Raw genomic sequence first — 19,260 nt, forward strand, 5'->3', positions numbered from 1 at the left:
GTCTATACTGAGTGAGTGTGTGTGAGTGCCATTACTAAGTGTCTCAGTGCTGTCACGCCCTCTGCAGCCAGAGGGCGCTCCTTCTCTGTCCTGTCCCTAGTTTCAGGTCTGCTGTCCTTCCGGTCCCTCTCTTTCCCTTGGGCTATATATTTCCGGGTCTTGCACTCTGTCCTGGCTCAGCATTGACGTTCGGATGTCCTTAGACCCGCCTAGCACCAGGGCGCCTCACGTCCGCTCCCTGAGGGCATAGGTTTCTACAGTATACGGCATTCCTGAACTCTTTGCACTAATGAGCCCGGGCCTTTTCCCCGTCTCGCTGCTACACATATGGGTCTTTTTCCGCTCTCCTGCTCCCCACGGTTAGTCCCTTTGGACGTCCGTGACAAGTGCAGTGTGTTTGTACCTTTCCTTTCTCTGAGTTCGAGTTTCAGTGGTGTTTCCATGCTCTCACTGTGTTCTTGTCTTATCAGTGTCTCAGTCTTTCTTTGTCCAATCTGTGTGCATGCGGTTTCTCTTGACTGTGTGTGTACACATTGTGTTCCAGCATGAGGCAAAGATCCGCTCTCTGACGGAGTACATGCAGAATGTGGAGCTGAAAAAGAGGCAGCTGGAGGACTCTTATGATTCTCTGAGCGAGGAGCTGGCCAGGCTGCAAGCACAGGGTAACTACACACACTCTGCACACCAGTGGTGCACAAGCCTGCTTCCTGAGGGCTACACTGTTCTTAGGTAATAATTCACTTGAGGTCTTAAAGGGGAACTGCAGTCCCAGGTTTTCAGACCCATTATTAAATTTGACAAATGTCAAATTAAGAACAAAGCTGTGAACTTTGTGAAACTACTGTATGGTTGCCATTGTTGCCACAAACCCCTGGTCTGGTCACGGTCGAGAGCGAAAGTTTACATGAATTTTAACGTGATGTGGCCCTTCCTGCTCATTAGTCATTGTAAAAACAATGTGATGAACGAGCCAATAAGTACAGGTTGTTGAGAAGAAATTTCACCACAGAAATGTTCCATTATGATCTGCATGCAGAGTTAACAAGTTAGCTGTATTTGTTGGCAAAACTGTCTTGAAGTGGAGAGCAACATTTATGTTGGATTGAAAGAGATGTATTCACAAGCCTGCGTGTTTTCAATGTATGCTTCATCTCAATGGATGTTTTGTTGCTTTGTCGCAGAATATGGAGCTGTGTATACCCAGAAATTTCAACTATTTTTTGATGTAAATTGGAGGTTTTACTGCATTCATTTTAGTTTTATTGTGGTTTGAAATGCACTCATCAATGTTGATTCTTTCTTAACCCAAAATATGAAAATAGCATTGCAGTTCCCCTTTAACTACCAAAAGCATGAGTCTAAGAATACCTACACCTAAAGGCTCCTTTGTTGTTCATGATATCATGAAACCTGCTAGATTATGGACTTCTCCATCTGAAACCATTCACATACCCAATGATACAAGCTCTGATAATAACAAAGTGATAAGTATACTGTACACTGTACACACTTACATGCACACAATCAAATGCACTGATACATACTGTACACTACTAGCACACTAACATAGCAAAGCAATACATTGTACCAGGAGAAAATGGATTGTTACTGCTTGCGTGTTGGTAACCAGTGCACACCAATTGCTGACAACGGAAAGTGAACTTAAGATGGGTGATCATAGGGGTGTAGCTGTAATTACTTCCAGTTTTAGTATTTACCTGGAGGTAAATGTGAGTGAATGACAGCTATATCTGACCTGGTGGGTTTGTGTGTCTTTCAGAAACCGTGCAGGAAGTGACCAGGAATGAGAAGCAAAACGACATCGAGGAAGAGGGAGACGTGAAGGTAACTGTGGATACAGGGCAACCATTGGATAGGGCAGGGAGGACACCAGGCAATAGCAGCTGTTTATTGGACAATGTGGAGGGAGCATAAATCCTAATACACAGCATTATTAGTGCAGAGAAGAGGGTGATATTATGGGGGGAAAGGGTAAAATGCCTAACAAAGCTAAATTATTCAAGGAGAGCTTCTTCTGAAAAGTCATTAGTGTAGGTGTGAGGGGAGGGTATTTCCTAAAAGTACAGCAACTCTGCTTCCCTCTCCTCGCAGAGGGCCCTGGACCTGCAGATGGAGACACACCGCGAGTCTCACCACAAGCAGCTGGGCCGCCTGCGGGACGAGATTAACGAGAAGCAGAAGATAATCGATGACCTCACTGAGTGAGTGTACCCCCCACTGCGGAAAAAACGCCCCTTTCAAAAACCCGACTGCTCACTTCCTGCACTCTTTGGGTGGGGGCTACCAGTTCCCAGCTTGTTTTGCAGCTCTGTGCATGGCTTGAAAGTGCTTTTTTGTTCTGAAATCGCAGATACAGTACCTGATGTCTATACCTGCACATGGCTTCCCAAAAAGAAGATTCTGTCTACAGATTTGCGTCTTTTTAAATTTAGAAGAATTCAAAGCAAGGAGAAATAGCAATGCAAAAATTGTTAAAGGATAATTGTGGGTTTGCACTAATGGCCAAGGTACTCTTTAGATTTGCGATCAGCTCGTATGGAGCAAGGCACAGGTTTGTCGTGAGCCCACCCCTCCGCTAGCTGTTCCTTACCCAGCCGCTCTCTGTGCCTCGCAGTCGCAATCAGAAGCTGCAGCTGGAGCTGGAGCAGCTGCGCTCAGAGTTTGAGAAGCTCAAGAGCCAGGAGCACGACAAGAGCATGCAGCTGGAGGAGCTGACGTGAGTGTGTCTGAACACACGCTACAGTTCACACTGTATCGACACCAAACACACTGTACCGTCGCTCTGCGAACTAAGACTGACAGACCACTGTCACTTAACACACTGTATCAATGCTGAGCAGACTATACAGTCACTCAACGCACGGTATCGAAACTGAACACACTATACTGTCACTGTGTGAACCACCAAAACTGCCAGACAGCTCACTGTCACTTAACACACTGTATCAATACAGGACACACTATACTGTCACTGTGCGAACTAAGACTGACAGACCACTGTCACTTAACACACTGTATCAATACTGATCACACAGTATGTCACTTAACACACTGTATCAATACTGACCAGACTATAGAGTCACTCAACACACTGTACCAATACTGAAAACACAGTACTTTCACTGCAAATGCTCTGTGACTACGGTCACTAAATACACTGTACTGTCACTGAACACTCTATTCTATCAGGTGTCTATACATTGAAACGTTAGTTATATTTAAAAATTAGAATATTCCTGGTGGACTCATTCTAATTATTTACTTGAATACATTCACACAAATTATAATCCATTCATAAACTATGCGGTTCACCAATAAAAAGAACATTAGAAGCATATTATGTCTCTCCCAAAAAAAAAACCCACTCAAAAATTCAAGCTGGACCCAAATACAATTTATGCTGTCTGGAGCTGTAAGCACACCATCACCGTCACTAGACACTGTCCGTTAGAGTCAGCCTGCTCTTTGCCAGACAGAAGTTAAATGTGCATATGTGACAAAAATGTGACTCAATTCATTTTTGTATGAGTTTTAGACAATGGGCAATTTTGGATTCGCTCGAGCCAAAATGCAAAGCCATTCCATCTTCGTCATCGTCCTTGTGGAGGAATTGCGCAAAAACACATTGAATTGAGTCAAGCCCTCCCCCTTCTCTGTCTCTACGCAGATTTCTCCATGAGCGTCACGAGCAGTCCAAGCAGGACCTTAAAGGGCTGGAGGAGACCGTGGTAAGTGTCCGGTCCCCTGGCTTCGCCTGGGTGTCCTCCACTGACCAGTGGGTTGGTTTTGCTGGGCTGGAGGCTGAGCTGCCACTCTGCTCGTCTGCCTGACTGTCTCTCTCTCTTCCTCTCCCCTCCCACCTCAGGCCCGCGAACTCCAGACCCTCCACAACCTGCGCAAGCTTTTTGTTCAAGACCTCACGACTCGAGTCAAAAAAGTAAGTGCGGCGTACTCAGGGGGCTGACTCCCGGAGAGAGAAGGACTGGGAACGTTAGAGAAGGGGGATACTGATGGAGTGGATAGGGTCCGAATCTGAATATAATGGCAGAGATGGTGCAGATATCAGTGACATACAATATCCACCTGTATTCTCTGACAGTATTGAAATAGCTGGATCAGGTTATTTCTATTTCTTATCCTGTAAGCGAAGGACAGGAGGAGAGAAAGAGTGGTAAAGGTGACCATTTCTGTGAAGAAGTAGTTTCACTATTTCATTGAGAACTTAAGTCACACAAATGGCTGAAATCACTACCCCCTGGTTGTAACGAACAGTTCTTTCCCTATGCGGACGACACAGTCCGACGGAGTGGGGAAACACTGGGGAAACACTGGGGAAACGTCATGCAGGAATATGGGGCTGAAGACAGGGGGGCGTGTCCAAGGTGCGCTGGTGCACGGGGAGGTGTGTCCGAGGCGAACAATCCGAGAGTAGTCCTTAGGGAAAATCCAAAACGCAAGGGTAAGTCCAAAACCAGGAGATCTATCAGAGCAAGAATTAAAAAACCACGAAGGCCGGGTCGGAACCGGCGGACGGCGGACGGGGAACGGGAACAGAGGTTAAAACCTTAACGGGACCAGGCGCTTCCTGGTCCCGGACTCGCACGATATGGAAATCAGATGCAGAGCCCGGAAGAGCGTCAGCGCCTGGCTTTTAAGGTGGGCAGGGAATAGGGCGCAGGTGCATGGAATAAAGTCTTGAGTGATAGGGCTGGAGCACCCTTAAGGAGGGGGAACTAATATCGTGACACTGGTGACTGGATCTTGGGGCACCCCTTGACCACTGCAGGTGCGTTTTTGACTTCCTGTGCTGTTTCTGCCTCGTCAGAGTTCAGAGATGGAGCCTGATGATAGCGGGGGGTGCACCACTCAGAAGCAGAAGATTTCCTTTCTTGAAAACAACCTGGAGCAGCTTACAAAGGTTCACAAACAGGTGAGCAGCTACCTACTGCCAGGTGGAGATTTCCCATAATGCATCCTCCCAAGTAGGGTAGTGAAAGGCAGTGAAGGGCAGTGCATCGGCCCCTTGGCCCTTCCAGTCCATTGCCACGATTGGGCTAAAACGCTAAACAATGTCTCAATTACTTAATTGGCCCTGACAGTATTCAGTTGACCTGCTGGAGATCTCTGCAATAATTACAGATGAGATCATACAGAGGCATGGAATGGAATGGAAGAACCAAGGTTGTACTAGTACAAACTAGACTGCAAAACTGAAAATGATCACAGCTCACATCCTGAAGCCGACAAGGCTTTGGAAAGCAAACACTAGTGCAACGTAAGTAAGCTCAAGGACTCTAGCTCATGTTTCAGAGGCTTGTCAGAGTACGGCTAGTGCACTGACATTACCCGGGGCTCACTATAGCCCTCCAGACCAGTGCTTAAAGTTCAAAATTGGAACCTCTTCCAGAGACAGTTTGTGGGGAAGATGTTATGGAGGTAATAACATGATCCTGGCAAGTTCCTCCAAAGGTTTTTATTTATCCAGCGTTAGTATTAGATAAGCTCTCATTTGCTTGATGGTCCGCTTTCTGAATGAAGGAGTCACCTCCGTAGTGAATCCCCATGCTTCAACCACAGGGAAGGCAGGAGATTCTGTGTTAAGTTGACTCCTCAACAGCTCCAGTCAGAATCTGAAATCAGTCGAATCGGTTCCGGCGAGACAGAAGAATAACCAAGCAGGTAGACAGCTGACAATGAAAATGAAGGGCGCAGGCTGTCCATTCTGAAGATGCTCAGTCTCTGCAGTGAACAGGCAGTGTTTGCGAGCGAATGTCTGAGCTGTGTGTTTCTTCTCTGTTTGTCGCCGATGTGGTGCGGGGGCTCTAGGCTGGTCTCCCCGATCCCCTGCAGATGTATAGCTTGTACAGCCTCACAGTAAGTGGCTCCCGCTTAGCTCCAGCGCCACTGGCAGGCTGCTGGAGCCCACATACGGACTCTGACAACAGGGCTGAAAGTCAAAGCCTGGGCCTCAAGACATGCTGATTATTCAAAACCCTTTCATGCATCCGTTCCCCAAAATAGCTGGAAAGGACCAAAATCTAAATCAACTCTTTTTTTAATTTAACAAATAGAAAACTGAAGGAGAAAAATGATATCATCTCACAAGGATGGAACACGATGAAGAGCATACAGAACATAGAACGCCTATAAAACTGATTCAGGAAGCAGAAGACAAGTAAGGGTGATATCAGAACATGCAAAAGCTGTTCTTGTGATTCTCATCACTCAGCACAAGTGCAGCAAACTTACCAGAGGTAATGGGCCTGCAAGTTCAGGGCAAGATAACCTTTCACTTATTATATAGTATTTCCACTTACTGATACTGATAGCAGCCCATGATGCGTGAAGGGGTTGTTTCGGCACTAACTGGTCTGTCGGATGAAAACGAAAACAGAAAAGAGTAATCAGGCTGCCTGCTTTCTTCCTGATGATGCTTTCTCAAGCCTAATTAAACTCTGAAGTTGTCTCCGGTGAAATCAGGCTGTGCAGCAGTGCAAACTCACACTCACTCCACACTAGGACAGTTTATTATATCAGTGCAAGTAAGACTTGGGCCAGGTTGGCCGGTTGGCAGGTTGGCTTTCAGCCTTGTGTCACAGAGACCTACTGCAGGATTCTGGATCTTGCAGATGCTATTACTAGCCATGGAGAACTAACCCAGTGCTTGAGGAGAGAGACAAGCCTATAAAAATCTGTAAAGCATCAGATGTGATGCTTTACAGAGCAGAACGAAATTACATGTACAGTAGCAAGCTGCTCTCTGGCTGACATCCAGCAAGACAGACAGAAAACAGGAAACAAGGCTGAAGGAATCAAGCATTACCTTCCCCCTTAGCCCACAATGTGGAGTAGGTGCTTGTCATCCAATCCGACTGGCAGCTATTAAAAGTCCCTGGGGCAGCTGATGATCACAATGTACATACGAACTGGCTTTACCTGAAAAGAGGACTATGTGCTTTTGTTGTCCTGGAAGGTGCTCAAAGTGTGAATACAGTTGTGTCTCTGCATTTGCGAGCCTCTGTACATGCCTGGCAAGGAAAGAACAAGGGCGCGTACATAATCATGGGAAGGAAGCACAATGTGACAACTTCCTGTCTGACTGCGGGCTTTGCTGGTCAACCGTCTGTCCGGAAGGAGAGTGACCACACATTCCAGTCTGATGGGAGGGGATCTGAGCCTCGTCCCCCATCCCGTCATCTCTAACAACATGCTGGACCTTAGCTCTGTTCCAAGGACAGGTTCGCGTTCTCTCACAACACGAGATTCCCCCGAAAGTCTTCCCTCCCCTTCTGCTTTTTCAAACTCTAGCCGAACGGAGACACCTTTCCCCAGAGGACAACAGAGCTCCCCCCAGAGTGCAGGGCACTGGTAGGGTTGAGGACATGAAACATGAGCTCAAAGCAAGGGGGTTGCATTAAAATAGCTTCATACATAAGTCAACAATGGAAATGGGGCATCATTTCAACTGCAAGGAGCTCTCCTTCTCCTTTCAGCACAAAAGCCAACAAGGCTGTAAATACAGTGAAGAGAAATAAAGCCCAATAATCACAACAAAAAAATCATCTTAGAAAGCAGCCACCAAAAACTGCATACTGATACTACGTTGCTCTGAGGGGCAAAGAGCTGTGTTCTCATGTACACCGGGAAGCTATGTTACAGTCAGACAGGCTCCGCATTTCCCTTAACTAAACAGTGCAAAAGGAGCAGGCTGAAAAAGAAAGTGCCTGCTGGGAAACATTCTGGAATGAGGGGCTTCCATTAAAATGGCCTCTATGTATAACGCAGAGGCCTGCAATGCCTCTGTTTCCACTGTTACACACCCACCCAATTTCATATCACCTGTTGTTACAAGACTTGGCTCTTGTGTAACAACTTTTGTCTCCATTCCTGAGAAAACCGGTACTCCCGATTCCTTCAGGAGAAAACTGGTACTTCTGATTTTTTCAGGAGCAAACTGGTACTCCTGATTCTTTCAGGAGCAAACTGGCTCCTCCTTGACATGCTGGGAGCTCCACAGCGCCTGGCAGGAGAGTCAGTGCCAACTGGAGGAGCTGATGTCACTGATGTGCTTGCTGATAATTAATTCTAGTCCTGCACTGGCGGTGCTCTGCCACTTGCAGTGACGTGACACCGGCTCGAACCGGCAACATCTGGGCCACAGAGCTCAGCCTGCACTCTGAGTTAGGGCCTTTACTACTGGAGCCATTCAGGAGCTCACAGCCGTTGTCTGCTGTCGGATATAAAAGCCAAAATGTTTTTTATGTGCATGCTGGCCTTCGCCACTGTCTGACATAACTACATCCCCTGCAGCTCTCCTCTGTCTCTTGTTTTGGAGCAAAGAAGGTTTTAATCTCATTACCCCCCATTTCATGAAAATGCACTATACAAGAGCAGTCTTGCATGCCAGGAGCAATCACCAAACCAGGGCCAAAGACAGAGATGCCGGGTACTCAGCCCAAGAGACACTGCGGCTCCCCATGTGGCCCCCAAACCTGCCTCTCCCTCTCTCACCCTGTTTTCCTTCTCGCCTGTGTCCCTGTGCTGTCTGTATGTCTGGCTGTCTGTGTCACTGTTATTCTTGTTGTTGATGCTGTTGGAGAGCGCCTCCTCAGGTGATGGAGTGCTACAGCAAGGTACAGCTCATCTCTCCGTCCGCTTCCCCGCTTCTCTGCTTGGCTATAACTACTGTTCCGTGTTTTCCGAAGATTTTCTCTTCTCGTTGTGTCGCCAGCAGAGCTGTCTCTAAGGCTGTTGATCCGTCACTGAGCCACTTAATGTGCAAACCTCCATTGACAAACCAAGTATTTCTGAAGTAGTTCCGGACCCTTTCCTTACGAGTTTGGCAGATTGGTGTGGGAGGTGGGATGTTGGCTTGCAAAGGTTTCTAATTCAGAAAGGGCTAAGACTTTGTTTCTCGTTAAGATGCAAGGTAGATAAGAAAGAGCAAACATTGCGGAACACTACTTATAACCCCCTGGCACAGCTTCGGCACTGCTCTGGCACCGGGTCTGCAGCTTGCTTCACTGTTTGTTTTGTGGGAACCAAGACATCAAAGGGGGACACGGGGGACACCAATGAATTAGCCCGCAAGCCGACCCACCCGAGAGTGCCTTTGTGTGGCACTGTTCGGCACTGCTCCGGCGCCGATCTGGCACTCTTCTGGCACTGTTCTGGCATGGCTCTGGCACTGTTCTGGCTTCAATCACATGTATGCACCAGAAGAGTGTGAGAGAGGAGAAGCAGGCTCAGGGGAGGAGAGGGTCAGATTCGATCTTTCCTTGTAGAAGCTCGGCTTCAGGGTAGAGCAGTCTTTTGACATGCTGTCGATATCGTACGTCCTCAGTTCAGTCTGTCAGTTTTTATTAGGCACCCTTCAAGAGCTGGACAGGCTTTATATCTGGAAGTCTGGTTAAAAGTGAATTTCAGGTTAATTCTTTGTACAGGCTATGACAATATGTCAGAGGACAGGTAGTGCTTTAAACCCACATCCAGGTGCAGAATAACAAAATGTTGCTGAATGCTTGTATATGCAGACAAGTACAGTAATTGGTACCGGAACTGTTAGAAAGAAACAGTGCCCATTATTTCAAGTATGACCCATGTTTGTATGTGGTGTTTAGTTTTTTTCCCAAAACAACATCCTCTCCTGAAGACGGGTATTAAATCTCTCCTCACCAACCACAAATGGTTTCAGTGTGTTAAGGGTCACGGTACAGAGGACAGGCATCATGACATCTTGGCTTTGTTTAAGCAGCATCTCCCAAACTGTTATATCCAATGCCCTTTCCCAGTGCGAGCCATTTTATGCTGCTCTTCATTGCAAACTGAGGTAACAGCAACAAACACTGCCACAGTGTCAGGTCACAGGCATGAAGTCACTGAAACCATTGCGATGTCAAGCCAACAAACCAGGCAGGGGACTTACAAGCCTTTTCTTGTTCATGCATTGGCAGGAAGATGACATAAAGAAGCTATTCCCTTCTAAGACTAAATTTAGGAAGAAAAAGAAAAAACTGACCAGCACTGATTAGAAAGGAGAGACAAAGAAAGGAAAGGGAATGGACGAAAGGATAGGAACATCAAAGATGTTGTGAAAAAGGTTTGCCACTCACAATGGCTGTTGGAGATGTCAGCAGAAAGTTACAGTACAGGGGTGAGGAGATGCACTGACCAATCGGGCAGCGGGGAAAGCAGAGGAAGAGCAGCTGGCAGCAAAGTTTTCATCCTCGGTCTTCTTTTGTGAGAACTGTGCTCACCTTTGACCTTTGACCTCTGATCTTTAACCTTGAAACCCACCCCCTTCCGGCTTCCCCCAGCTGGTACGCGACAATGCAGATCTGCGTTGTGAGCTTCCTAAACTGGAAAAACGTCTTCGGACTACGGCTGAGAGAGTTAAGGCCCTGGAGGGCGCACTGAAGGAGGCCAAGGAGGGCGCCATGAAGGACCGCCGCCGCTACCAGCAAGAGGTGGAGCGCATCAAGGATGTCATGAGGTCCAAGAACCCGCTCCGGAGGCCACACGCAGCACAGATAGGTAGGCCATCTGAACACACAGAATCACATGCAACAGCGCTGGCACAACATGCAACCCAACGACTGAATCCAACACAGCCCACTTTAGTACAATCGTGTGCAGTACAGTCAGTCACCATGGGATACAACAGTACATTACTAACAGTATAAACCAAGATAAGACTATACCTTGCTGCACATAACCCAATAAATTCAGGCATACCAATTTAGGTTACAGTGCTATCTAAAAGAGTGTCATTCAAGAAAGTACTGCACAATATAAAACAGTATAGTGTCATACAGCACCATATACAGTATGATACTATGATACTTTACTATGAAATATATTACTGTTAATCTGTAGCATCACAGAAATCTGTAGCATTACAGTATGGCACAATGTAACAAAGTTCTATAGGACACAATTCAGTATTGTGATATTAAACACTAGTGTAGTCTCATGCGATGCAGTGAAGAATGTTTTTTAGGTTCATTAATTGTGCAAATTGTGCAAACCGGCCTCCAATTCTGCTTTCTCTCCCCCCTCTCCTCTCAGCCAAGCCTATCCGGCCCGGCCACTACCCAGCCTGCTCGCCCACAAACCCCCTGTACGTGCGCTCCGGGGAGGGTGTGACCTACAGCAACGTGATGTTCCAGACTGGGGGGTTCCCAGTCTGCTCCCAGAGGACCCCCAGCCCCCCGCAGGCCACAATGTGCGTAACTCACCTGGCTGGCACAAGCACCGTGCCAGTGCTAGCTGATCACAAGCCTCGTTATGGCGATTCCAGTCTTGGGCATCTGTCTGTGTGGAGTCTGCATGTTCATGTCCGTCCTTCGGATGAGACGTAAAACCGAGGTCCTGACTCTCTGTGGTCATTAAAAATCCCAGGCCGCTTCTCGAAAAGAGTTGGGATGTAACCCAAATTTCCAATTGGCCCTTACCAATCATGGCCTCCTAATAATCCCCCTCTATGAATTGGCTTTATTACTCTGCTGTCCTCCCCACTGATAGCTGGTGTGTGGTGAGCGTTCTGGCGCACTATGGCTGCCGTCGCATCATCCAGGTGGATGCTGCACATTGGTGGTGGAGGGGAGTCCCCATTACCTGTAAAGCGCTTTGAGTGGAGTGTCCAGAAAAGCGCTATATAAGTGTAAGCAATTATTATTATTATTATTATTATGTCTCAGTGGGCTTTCCACCCACCTCCCAAAATCACAAATATACACATTACCTGTGCCAGGCTTAGCTAAATTGTTCCCCTGGGGGTCCCCCTCTAATGAAGTAGAGGTCTGCTCTCAGAAAGACAGAGTGTGGATACTGCAGATGCTCTCCACTTCCGTTCTAAGGACAAGCCCTACAGTCTCTTTGGGAGTCCAAAGCCATAAAGGCAGAAACCATGACCCCTCTCTCTCTTTCCTCTGTGCAGATTATCTGTGGGGGTCTGCAATGGTACAGTGGGCTCCTCTGACAGCCTGGACTCTTACAAGCTGAACGTGGACAATGGTGAGCTGGTCAACACTAGCAGTGGTGTAACTCAGAGCCCCTTTGTACAGAACACACTGCAACACTAGATTAGGAATATGTCAGAAAACTCATCCGTTCATCCATCCCTGTCCATCAGAATGCTGCTTATGCCTAGTGAGGGACATGGGAACTCGGAGCCTAGTCCAGAAGCTCGAAATGTAAGGCAGGACACACCTTGGACAGGACACCAGTTCATTGCAGGGCATGAACACGCGCACACAAGATCATGCTGGTTCGCTAGTGCAAACACGCTTGTAAACATTAATGCGCACACACAAAGTTTTACACAGCCCTCAGTCTGCCCCTCTCTCCTGATTAACTCACTCAGTAATTCATGTGGCCTTGCTGTTTTAACAACCTCTGCTCTGCACAGTGTGCAGTGTCTCAGATACAGTAGGTGGATCGCAGAGGTCTCTCCTGCAGCTCCTCTGCTCTCTTCATGACGGTCATATCTGACACTCCCTTCTCTCTTTCTGCTCTTTCACACAGGCAATGCTACAGACATCAACGACAACAGGTAAGGGTGCTGCTGCTGTGTGCGTGTGTCTAAGACTGGGCTCTTCCTGCTGTGTTTGCCAACGTCACTGCTGACGTGATCTTAGTTCAGCCCCCACATCCATTCACCTCTGAGCTGCTAATAAACAAGCGTTGGACCCAATATCTGAGGTCTGGCTGGAGAAGCCTATAGCAATGAGCGTCAAACAGACAAGATGAGACATTTGTTTTGTTTTTGCTAAATGAGTTTTTAGATATGGTTTTGTTCTGATCAACAAATTCACACCTCTGCACTTTAAAGAAGACTTGTTTAACATCAATCTGGTACAGGCATCTGCATATAAGCACATCAGAGAAAAAGGCAGAGTCGCCAAAAAGCAGTTGGTTGCTGTTATTTGATGGGAAATCCAGTTACTCTTCATCATAGCAAGAGCAGAAGATTCCTGTAGAATCTGAACTGAACTGGATGACTCTAGGGTTTGATGGGGATAACTATAAATTTAGTATAGCCATTCATTATTTTTGAACACCATGCTATAAGATTTAATAATATAAAGTAGGCTGATCAGAGAGCTTTCGTAGCCACCATGACACTTCATCGCGCTCTGCAATGTGTGCGTTGTGTGAGTAGTGGGCACACAGGGGTTCGGCTGTGCCTCTTGGGGGCCGCGGGCTCAGGGTGCTCCTCCTGTCTTTAGAAGTGATGCGCACTGTGGAAGCGAGGCAGAGGACCCCTCCAAACTGTACGTCATCCAGCAGGAGGCTGCCGCCAGCTAATGCACCTGTGCAGGTGAGCCCGTTCCTGACGGCATGCGCGCGCGCACACATACACACACACACCGAGTGTGCATGCTGGGCTGCATCCCACGCAGCACCAAGCGTGCACCAGCACATACATGTATCTGTATGTGTCAGACAAGAGGAAACAGCTACAGTACCACAGCCAGTGAGGTAATACTATTGCAGAGGGGGGGTCAGCGATGTTTTAGGACAGAGTGCCAGGCTACTACCAAGGTGCGAGTGTTCAGTGGGGGTGGGAGGGAGGAGTGTTGGGCAAGGCATGCTGCTCATTGGGTTACTAATCATAAATATTGTGGGTGGTGGTTTCTAGTAAAGAAAATACCAAAACCGCACACCAAGCAATGATACAATTCCATGTGCTGGAGAATCAAAGACGCAGTGACTGAGCTGACAAACACCTCCTCAACTACTGTCTATTGGCAGCGGCAAAACAACACCAACAAAATACAGACAAAAACAAGCTCATGAGCTACTTAATCGATTTCCAGTACTTTGAATTTCTAACTTGTGTCACTAGTCACAATTAAATACACACAGTCCTCAGGTTTTTGTGGTCCCAACCACTGATATTTCCCAGAGTTCAAGCACCAAGAGATGTTTTGATACCATCATGCGTTGGATTAGCATTTATTTTTCTTCAAAGAAGATGTTTCTTTTGATTACCGGATTTGAAATTGGACTGAACCATTCAGGTTTTGTTCAGTTTTATTTATCAGTCACTTCTGATAGGTCAATCACATGAGGTAACATGGTAAATGGCTGGCGTGCCAAAGCAACATACCTGCACAGCAACAGATAAAGCATCAAGGTACAGCGGGGTTTACTGTAGCCGACATGAGAGCGCAGCTGGAAAGAAAGCCAGACGTTGCGGACAGGAAATTCAGGACCAAGGTTAAAAACTGTCCGGAGGGCACGTGGGCTGTCTGACTAACCCTGCTGCACTGCTCACACGTCGCCCTTCTCTCTCTTTCTCTCCCAGATGATGACCTCTTCTAAGGCCTCCTGCATTCAGCATGCTGCGAACCAGCTTCCTCTGATCTGTGCCTCTGTATCCCACTGTACTCCCTCTTTCTCTCTGTCTGTACTTTAGATCGTGCATCCCCCCCTTTACCAGCTAAACTCCCACTACTCCCACCCCCAGATCCCAGTTATCTCTAGATGTCCTGTGCTGTATATAGAGCGTGCCAGGCACTGCCGCTGCCTCGGTCTCTGTTGCGTCCGCGGTGTGCTCGCTCTCCTCTCCTCTGCCCCTCCTGGAGAATTATGTGCTCTACCAGAGGTGATGGGGGAGGAGTGAGCGAGCACGCCCGTTGTGTTCATGTTCAGCCAGCAGGGGGCGCTGCTGTCATTCTGGGGTCGACAGGGTGGAGCTCTGCCAGCTGCTTGGCCAGCTGTGATTCCAGGGCCCTTCAGCCTCACCTCAGGCTCCGGGGGCCGTGCTAGAAGCCCAGCTGGAAGGCAGGGTGGGGAACCTTAAGGGGCTGTATTGCAGAGTACTGCTTCATTCTCAGTTTGGGATTGGACTTCAGCAATTGTTTGAAAAATCTCTGTTTCTATACATAAAGCAAGCTGGGAAAAATGGAAGGATCCTTATCTTTTCCGCCTCTATGTATAATAACATTAAATACAGATACCTTCCAACATTTTAAAGCAGCTCTGCAACACCCCCAGCCCTGTGATCCAGATGTGCAGTCTTGGCCAGTCCAGATGTTCACACACCAAAGCTGGCCCAGATGTTGCACCACTCTAGTACCTCAGTGCTGAGCCCCACTGTGGCAGCTCCTTTATCAGAGATTGAGATAACCCTGTAGAATTTAACTAAGCCTTAATTAGAGCTATTTATACATAAGAACCACATGCTACATACATATAAATATATATATATACTCCCCATGAATAATGTAGGTCAGTAGTATTTTTTATCACTAACACGAACCAATGAAGTGCGATAATTAGCAGTTTTGCTTATCAACCAGTAAAGCAGGGAGGGTGTTAAGCTGTGAGTGAATGGCTGTGCTGGTCAATGACCGTGATTCATCAGTGCTGTGATTCTGCAGGTTCAAATGCACTTAGAGTAATGTAACCATTGCTACAGCACTGTTAAACTGTAGGCACGTGAAGCTGTCTTTGAGATTCTTGTACCTTGTGATTGTGAATGTGATATCCTTCCAGTGTGCTATCCTAGCCAGCCAGCCTCAAAGTGGCAGACTAGAAAACATGTTTTTAAGAGTGACCACTCTCATGCTGCTTGCTGCTGTAATCAATGTTGCTCTCTGCGCAGTGTGTCTTGGTTTTCTTGGTGCAACTCATGGCTCTTCTGATCTGTTTCACTGCCAGAGCTTCGTTACAAATTGGACTTTAATCACTTAAACCACTGAGTTAGTAGCTAACTCAGAGCTGGAGGGGTGCCTTGGGCATTTGCCTCAAATATTAATGGACACAGATGTGGCTTAAGGCATTCATATTTCCTAAAGCTGAAGCTCTGTGACAGGAATACATTCATAAATCGCTGGGATTGCCAGACAGTTTAATTATCTTGCATAATTTAGAGCTGAGGTCCTGACCTTAGTATCAGCACAGTACTAGCACAGACAAGCAAGAAACGGAAGTTTAATGAACTGTTATGAGTACATGAACAAATTGCACTACAACAGACTTCTCCTGCAGCTCTTACTGTCCTATTCTTTATCTGTCCTGCAAGCGTCGGTATGTGGTCTGTGTGTCCAGTCTGGCCTCCCTCAGTGGGAAGGACTGGACAGTGTGTCCAGTACCTCTGTTGTGAATCAATGTACAATGGAAACACACAGTGACTGTGTAGCAACTTTTTTTACATGCCACACTGTATTTCTTTCAGTTCAGTTCATGTCTTTGTTCTGCACTGCACATATTTCTTTATTTCATGTACGTTATTACGATTGAATGTACTACCTAGATAGGTTTAGTCTTTTATGCAAATGGCAATTTTACTGTATTTAATGAAGGGTTTTATCAGTGGTTTAATTAAAATCTTCAAATGCCAATGTATAAACAGGAAGAGATGACCCCTTCTCAATAACGGAGAGTGGCTGAGAGATGGAGGAGCTATAAATGTAAAGGCTTAAAGTTGAGAACCCAGGTGGGTCTGGACCAGGTGAAAAAATATATATACTGCAGCAGACATGAGTGCTTGTACCCCTGTGTGACCCCAAATCAGAGGTAATTTGCCGACGTACTAAGACGGAAGAACATGCTTGCAAAACTGCAAAGGTGTGTCAGCGATGTTATTTCCAGGATAAACACAGTCCCGCGTCGCCCCAGTGAACTGATTATCAGGACACCCGCAGCTGTGCTAGCCTGCACCCCAGAGCAGCTGGGTCCCCAGAAAGATGGCAGCAGGCTGCCCTGAGAGTCGAGAGTCAGAACGCTGTCTCGTACCGACTGCCCCAGCCCCAGTAAAGGGGCAGAAGCGGGGAGCCCATCAGCGAAAGCCGTGCTGCAGGTCCGCCCGGACAGCCCTGATGTCTAACGGCCCGCGCCTCGCCCCTCCGTGTCGCCATGGGAACGCAGAGGCAGACGGCGAAGCTCTGCTGTCTCCGACCTCCATGACGTGCAACACCCTCCTGGGCTTCAGCAGCTGCCTTCTGATCAGCCAGTCAGAGCGCGTAGCTGCTAGAACAAGCCAGGGAGGGATGCCTGAGGGGGGCCCGGGCATATATTTCTCATTATTTCATGGCTTAGCAGACGCCCGCGTGCACGGTGATAAGACGCAGTAAATATCGGAATAAAAAACAAAATCTGCACATGCTGTCAGGCTTTCTCTTCACTGCCTTTCTGTGGCCAAGCAACAGCGCCTCCCTGCTACAGCTGAATCTACCAGTCAGTCTGTAAGGGACCTACGCGAGCCACATCTGTAAAATGCAAACTTTTAACACTCGTCTTTCAAACTTTCAGCCTCCGCAACCCAAAAACCAGTGGCACATGCATGTAATACATACAGAATCTCTGCGGGGAAATACAGGAGGTTCATGTGCCTTGTAGCAGTTTAGATCACAAAGTAGGCGTATGTGTATAGGCAGAAAATACTATCCCTCTCCTCTGCGTTCCTCTGCTGATCCAGGTTGGGGCTGATAAACACGTAGTTTGAGCTTTGATTCCAAGTGGGTCAGAAGCTGTCGACAGGAAAATGCTGCAGCGGTTGAGTACAGCCGGTTCAGGTCGACGAAGGGATATGCGAGCTGGGAGTGAGACTTACACATGGGGAGGGTCAGCTGTACCGAGATGGCTCCTCCCTCTAATGTCTAAAACTTCCTATTCCTATTAATGAGCTGTTGCTCCTCTCAGACAAGTAAGAATGAGGAGAGGGGGAAATTATCGCAAACCCTGCCTCCGCTTTCAATTCACCTCTCCTATTAGTCCAGTCACATGCAGAGATCAGATGTGATTTTAATCCAGCGTTAATCCGGTCACATGCATGTCATCAGAGGTTTCACTGACTTTTCGCACTTTCATTGTCGGTGTTGGGGCGGAGAGGTTGTGGCTGGGTAGGGGTTTATGGGCAATGCCGAGATTGGGGGCAGTGGGGGTCAAGTTCAGAAGCAGGACATTTCTGTCCGATGACGTCTGTTTGATTTGGTTTAGGATTTTGAGGCTGCGTTTCGGTACTTCACACTTCGAGGACAAAACAAAGCAGAGCAAAACAAAATCAGTAACGACGAAGGGCGAAGGATGAACAGAAGTGTGGGCTTGCAGAAAAAAAGCAGGAGCCAGTGGACAATTCAGACTTCACCGTTTTTTTTTTTAAACAAGCGTGTCCAATAGTTGGTGCATGCGGTAAACATGCTCTGTAACGGCTAACAAGTACAAAAAGAAACACTTTCAATAAAGATGAACTATCGACACGTCGCCTGGGCTCTGGTTTATTTTTAAATGAATATTAACACGTGGGTATTACTTTGATAAGTAATATTAACAGCCACTATAAGGTGAGAAAACGTGTAAAAATAAACATGGACTTGAGGCAGGGGGTATGTGTATGTGTACAAAGCTTAATAAATGACAGATCCTGAGGCAATTATTAAATCTGAGTGCATCAACTGTGCAACATCCTGGCTCGTGCTGAGCACAGCAGCTGAAGTCTCAAATATTGAAGAGTTTCACATCTCTGAGCTACTGTAAGGCCTACATATTCCAGCATCCACTGTTATCCACTGGTCACTTAATTAACTGCATTCAAACAATACAGTTAAGTGTCTTGAAATGCACAACAAATTGAGTACATACTGTAAATGTTTGAATACAGCTATTTCTGGAAAGATTTAAACCGCCTTTAAAATGAAAGCAAAGATGTTCTGTCTTCCCTTTGTAAGTGTGGCCATCTGTACATTAATGATTAATGCAAAATACTAATTGCCAGCTAATTTTGCTGCCAGGAGTCCTACACAAATTGTCAGCTCAGCAAGTAAATCAGAAACAGCAAGCAAGTTTAACCCACAGAGTCTTGAAAAATGCATGACCACAAATTATTAAAGTGTCAGAATATTGCTGAAAACTTTTCTGTGTAGATCAGGACAGCTAGGGAAAGAGATATACTTTTCTAAATGTGGAATATACAAACACCAGAACATCACTGTATATAAAACATTTGAAATGACTAAAAATACATCTGAGAACTGTCTGCCTGTGAGGTTTTTCCGATTTTGGACAAGACACGCATCATTTAAACCTGAGAGCACACTTTCAGACAAAATGACGAAAACAACAATCTAAGTATTTGCATCTCTGGTTTGAACTGGGCCTATGTGGCATTCAGCACAGATCAAACAACACGCCCTGATGCAGAATGTTCTGATGTTGAAATACATATTCTTATTTCTGTGCAGCACGGTGGCACAGTGGCCGGCATTGCTGCCATGCAGAGCTGGGGGCCTG

The 19,260-nt window shown here is 46.9% G+C and overlaps 1 protein-coding gene and 1 long non-coding RNA gene across 5 annotated transcripts in view; one reads left to right on the forward strand and one right to left on the reverse strand.

Annotated features, from left to right (window-relative positions):
- The window catches only part of kif5ab (kinesin family member 5A, b), a 48,844-nt gene extending 30,614 nt beyond the window's left edge, over positions 1 to 18,230 (forward strand). The window contains exons 17-29 of one of the 4 annotated variants that reach the window (XM_088633659.1): positions 545 to 662; positions 1,781 to 1,845; positions 2,113 to 2,222; positions 2,636 to 2,737; positions 3,689 to 3,749; positions 3,887 to 3,958; positions 4,847 to 4,951; positions 10,338 to 10,554; positions 11,089 to 11,245; positions 11,960 to 12,036; positions 12,547 to 12,574; positions 13,251 to 13,342; positions 14,333 to 18,230. In XM_088633659.1, the coding sequence (XP_088489785.1) occupies positions 545 to 662; positions 1,781 to 1,845; positions 2,113 to 2,222; positions 2,636 to 2,737; positions 3,689 to 3,749; positions 3,887 to 3,958; positions 4,847 to 4,951; positions 10,338 to 10,554; positions 11,089 to 11,245; positions 11,960 to 12,036; positions 12,547 to 12,574; positions 13,251 to 13,329 (1,191 nt within the window). In that variant the 3' untranslated portion in view covers positions 13,330 to 13,342; positions 14,333 to 18,230. Of the gene's footprint in view, positions 1 to 544; positions 663 to 1,780; positions 1,846 to 2,112; positions 2,223 to 2,635; positions 2,738 to 3,688; positions 3,750 to 3,886; positions 3,959 to 4,846; positions 4,952 to 5,847; positions 7,581 to 8,633; positions 10,307 to 10,337; positions 10,555 to 11,088; positions 11,246 to 11,959; positions 12,037 to 12,546; positions 12,575 to 13,250; positions 13,343 to 14,332 lie in introns of those variants that run through there. The other 3 variants (XM_088633660.1, XM_088633661.1, XM_088633662.1) reach the window with 3 other exon arrangements.
- Positions 5,478 to 7,124, reverse strand: LOC148678503 (uncharacterized). Its single transcript, XR_015939194.1, has 3 exons — positions 6,958 to 7,124; positions 6,339 to 6,392; positions 5,478 to 6,042 (listed from the first exon to the last, which is right to left on the reverse strand). It is a non-coding gene; the product is annotated as an uncharacterized LOC148678503 (long non-coding RNA).
- Positions 18,231 to 19,260: the final 1,030 nt, after the last annotated feature.

The sequence above is a fragment of the Lepisosteus platostomus genome, chromosome 1 (assembly GCF_059453375.1).
Source record: "Lepisosteus platostomus isolate fLepPlt1 chromosome 1, fLepPlt1.hap1, whole genome shotgun sequence".
Lineage (NCBI taxonomy): Eukaryota > Metazoa > Chordata > Actinopteri > Semionotiformes > Lepisosteidae > Lepisosteus > Lepisosteus platostomus.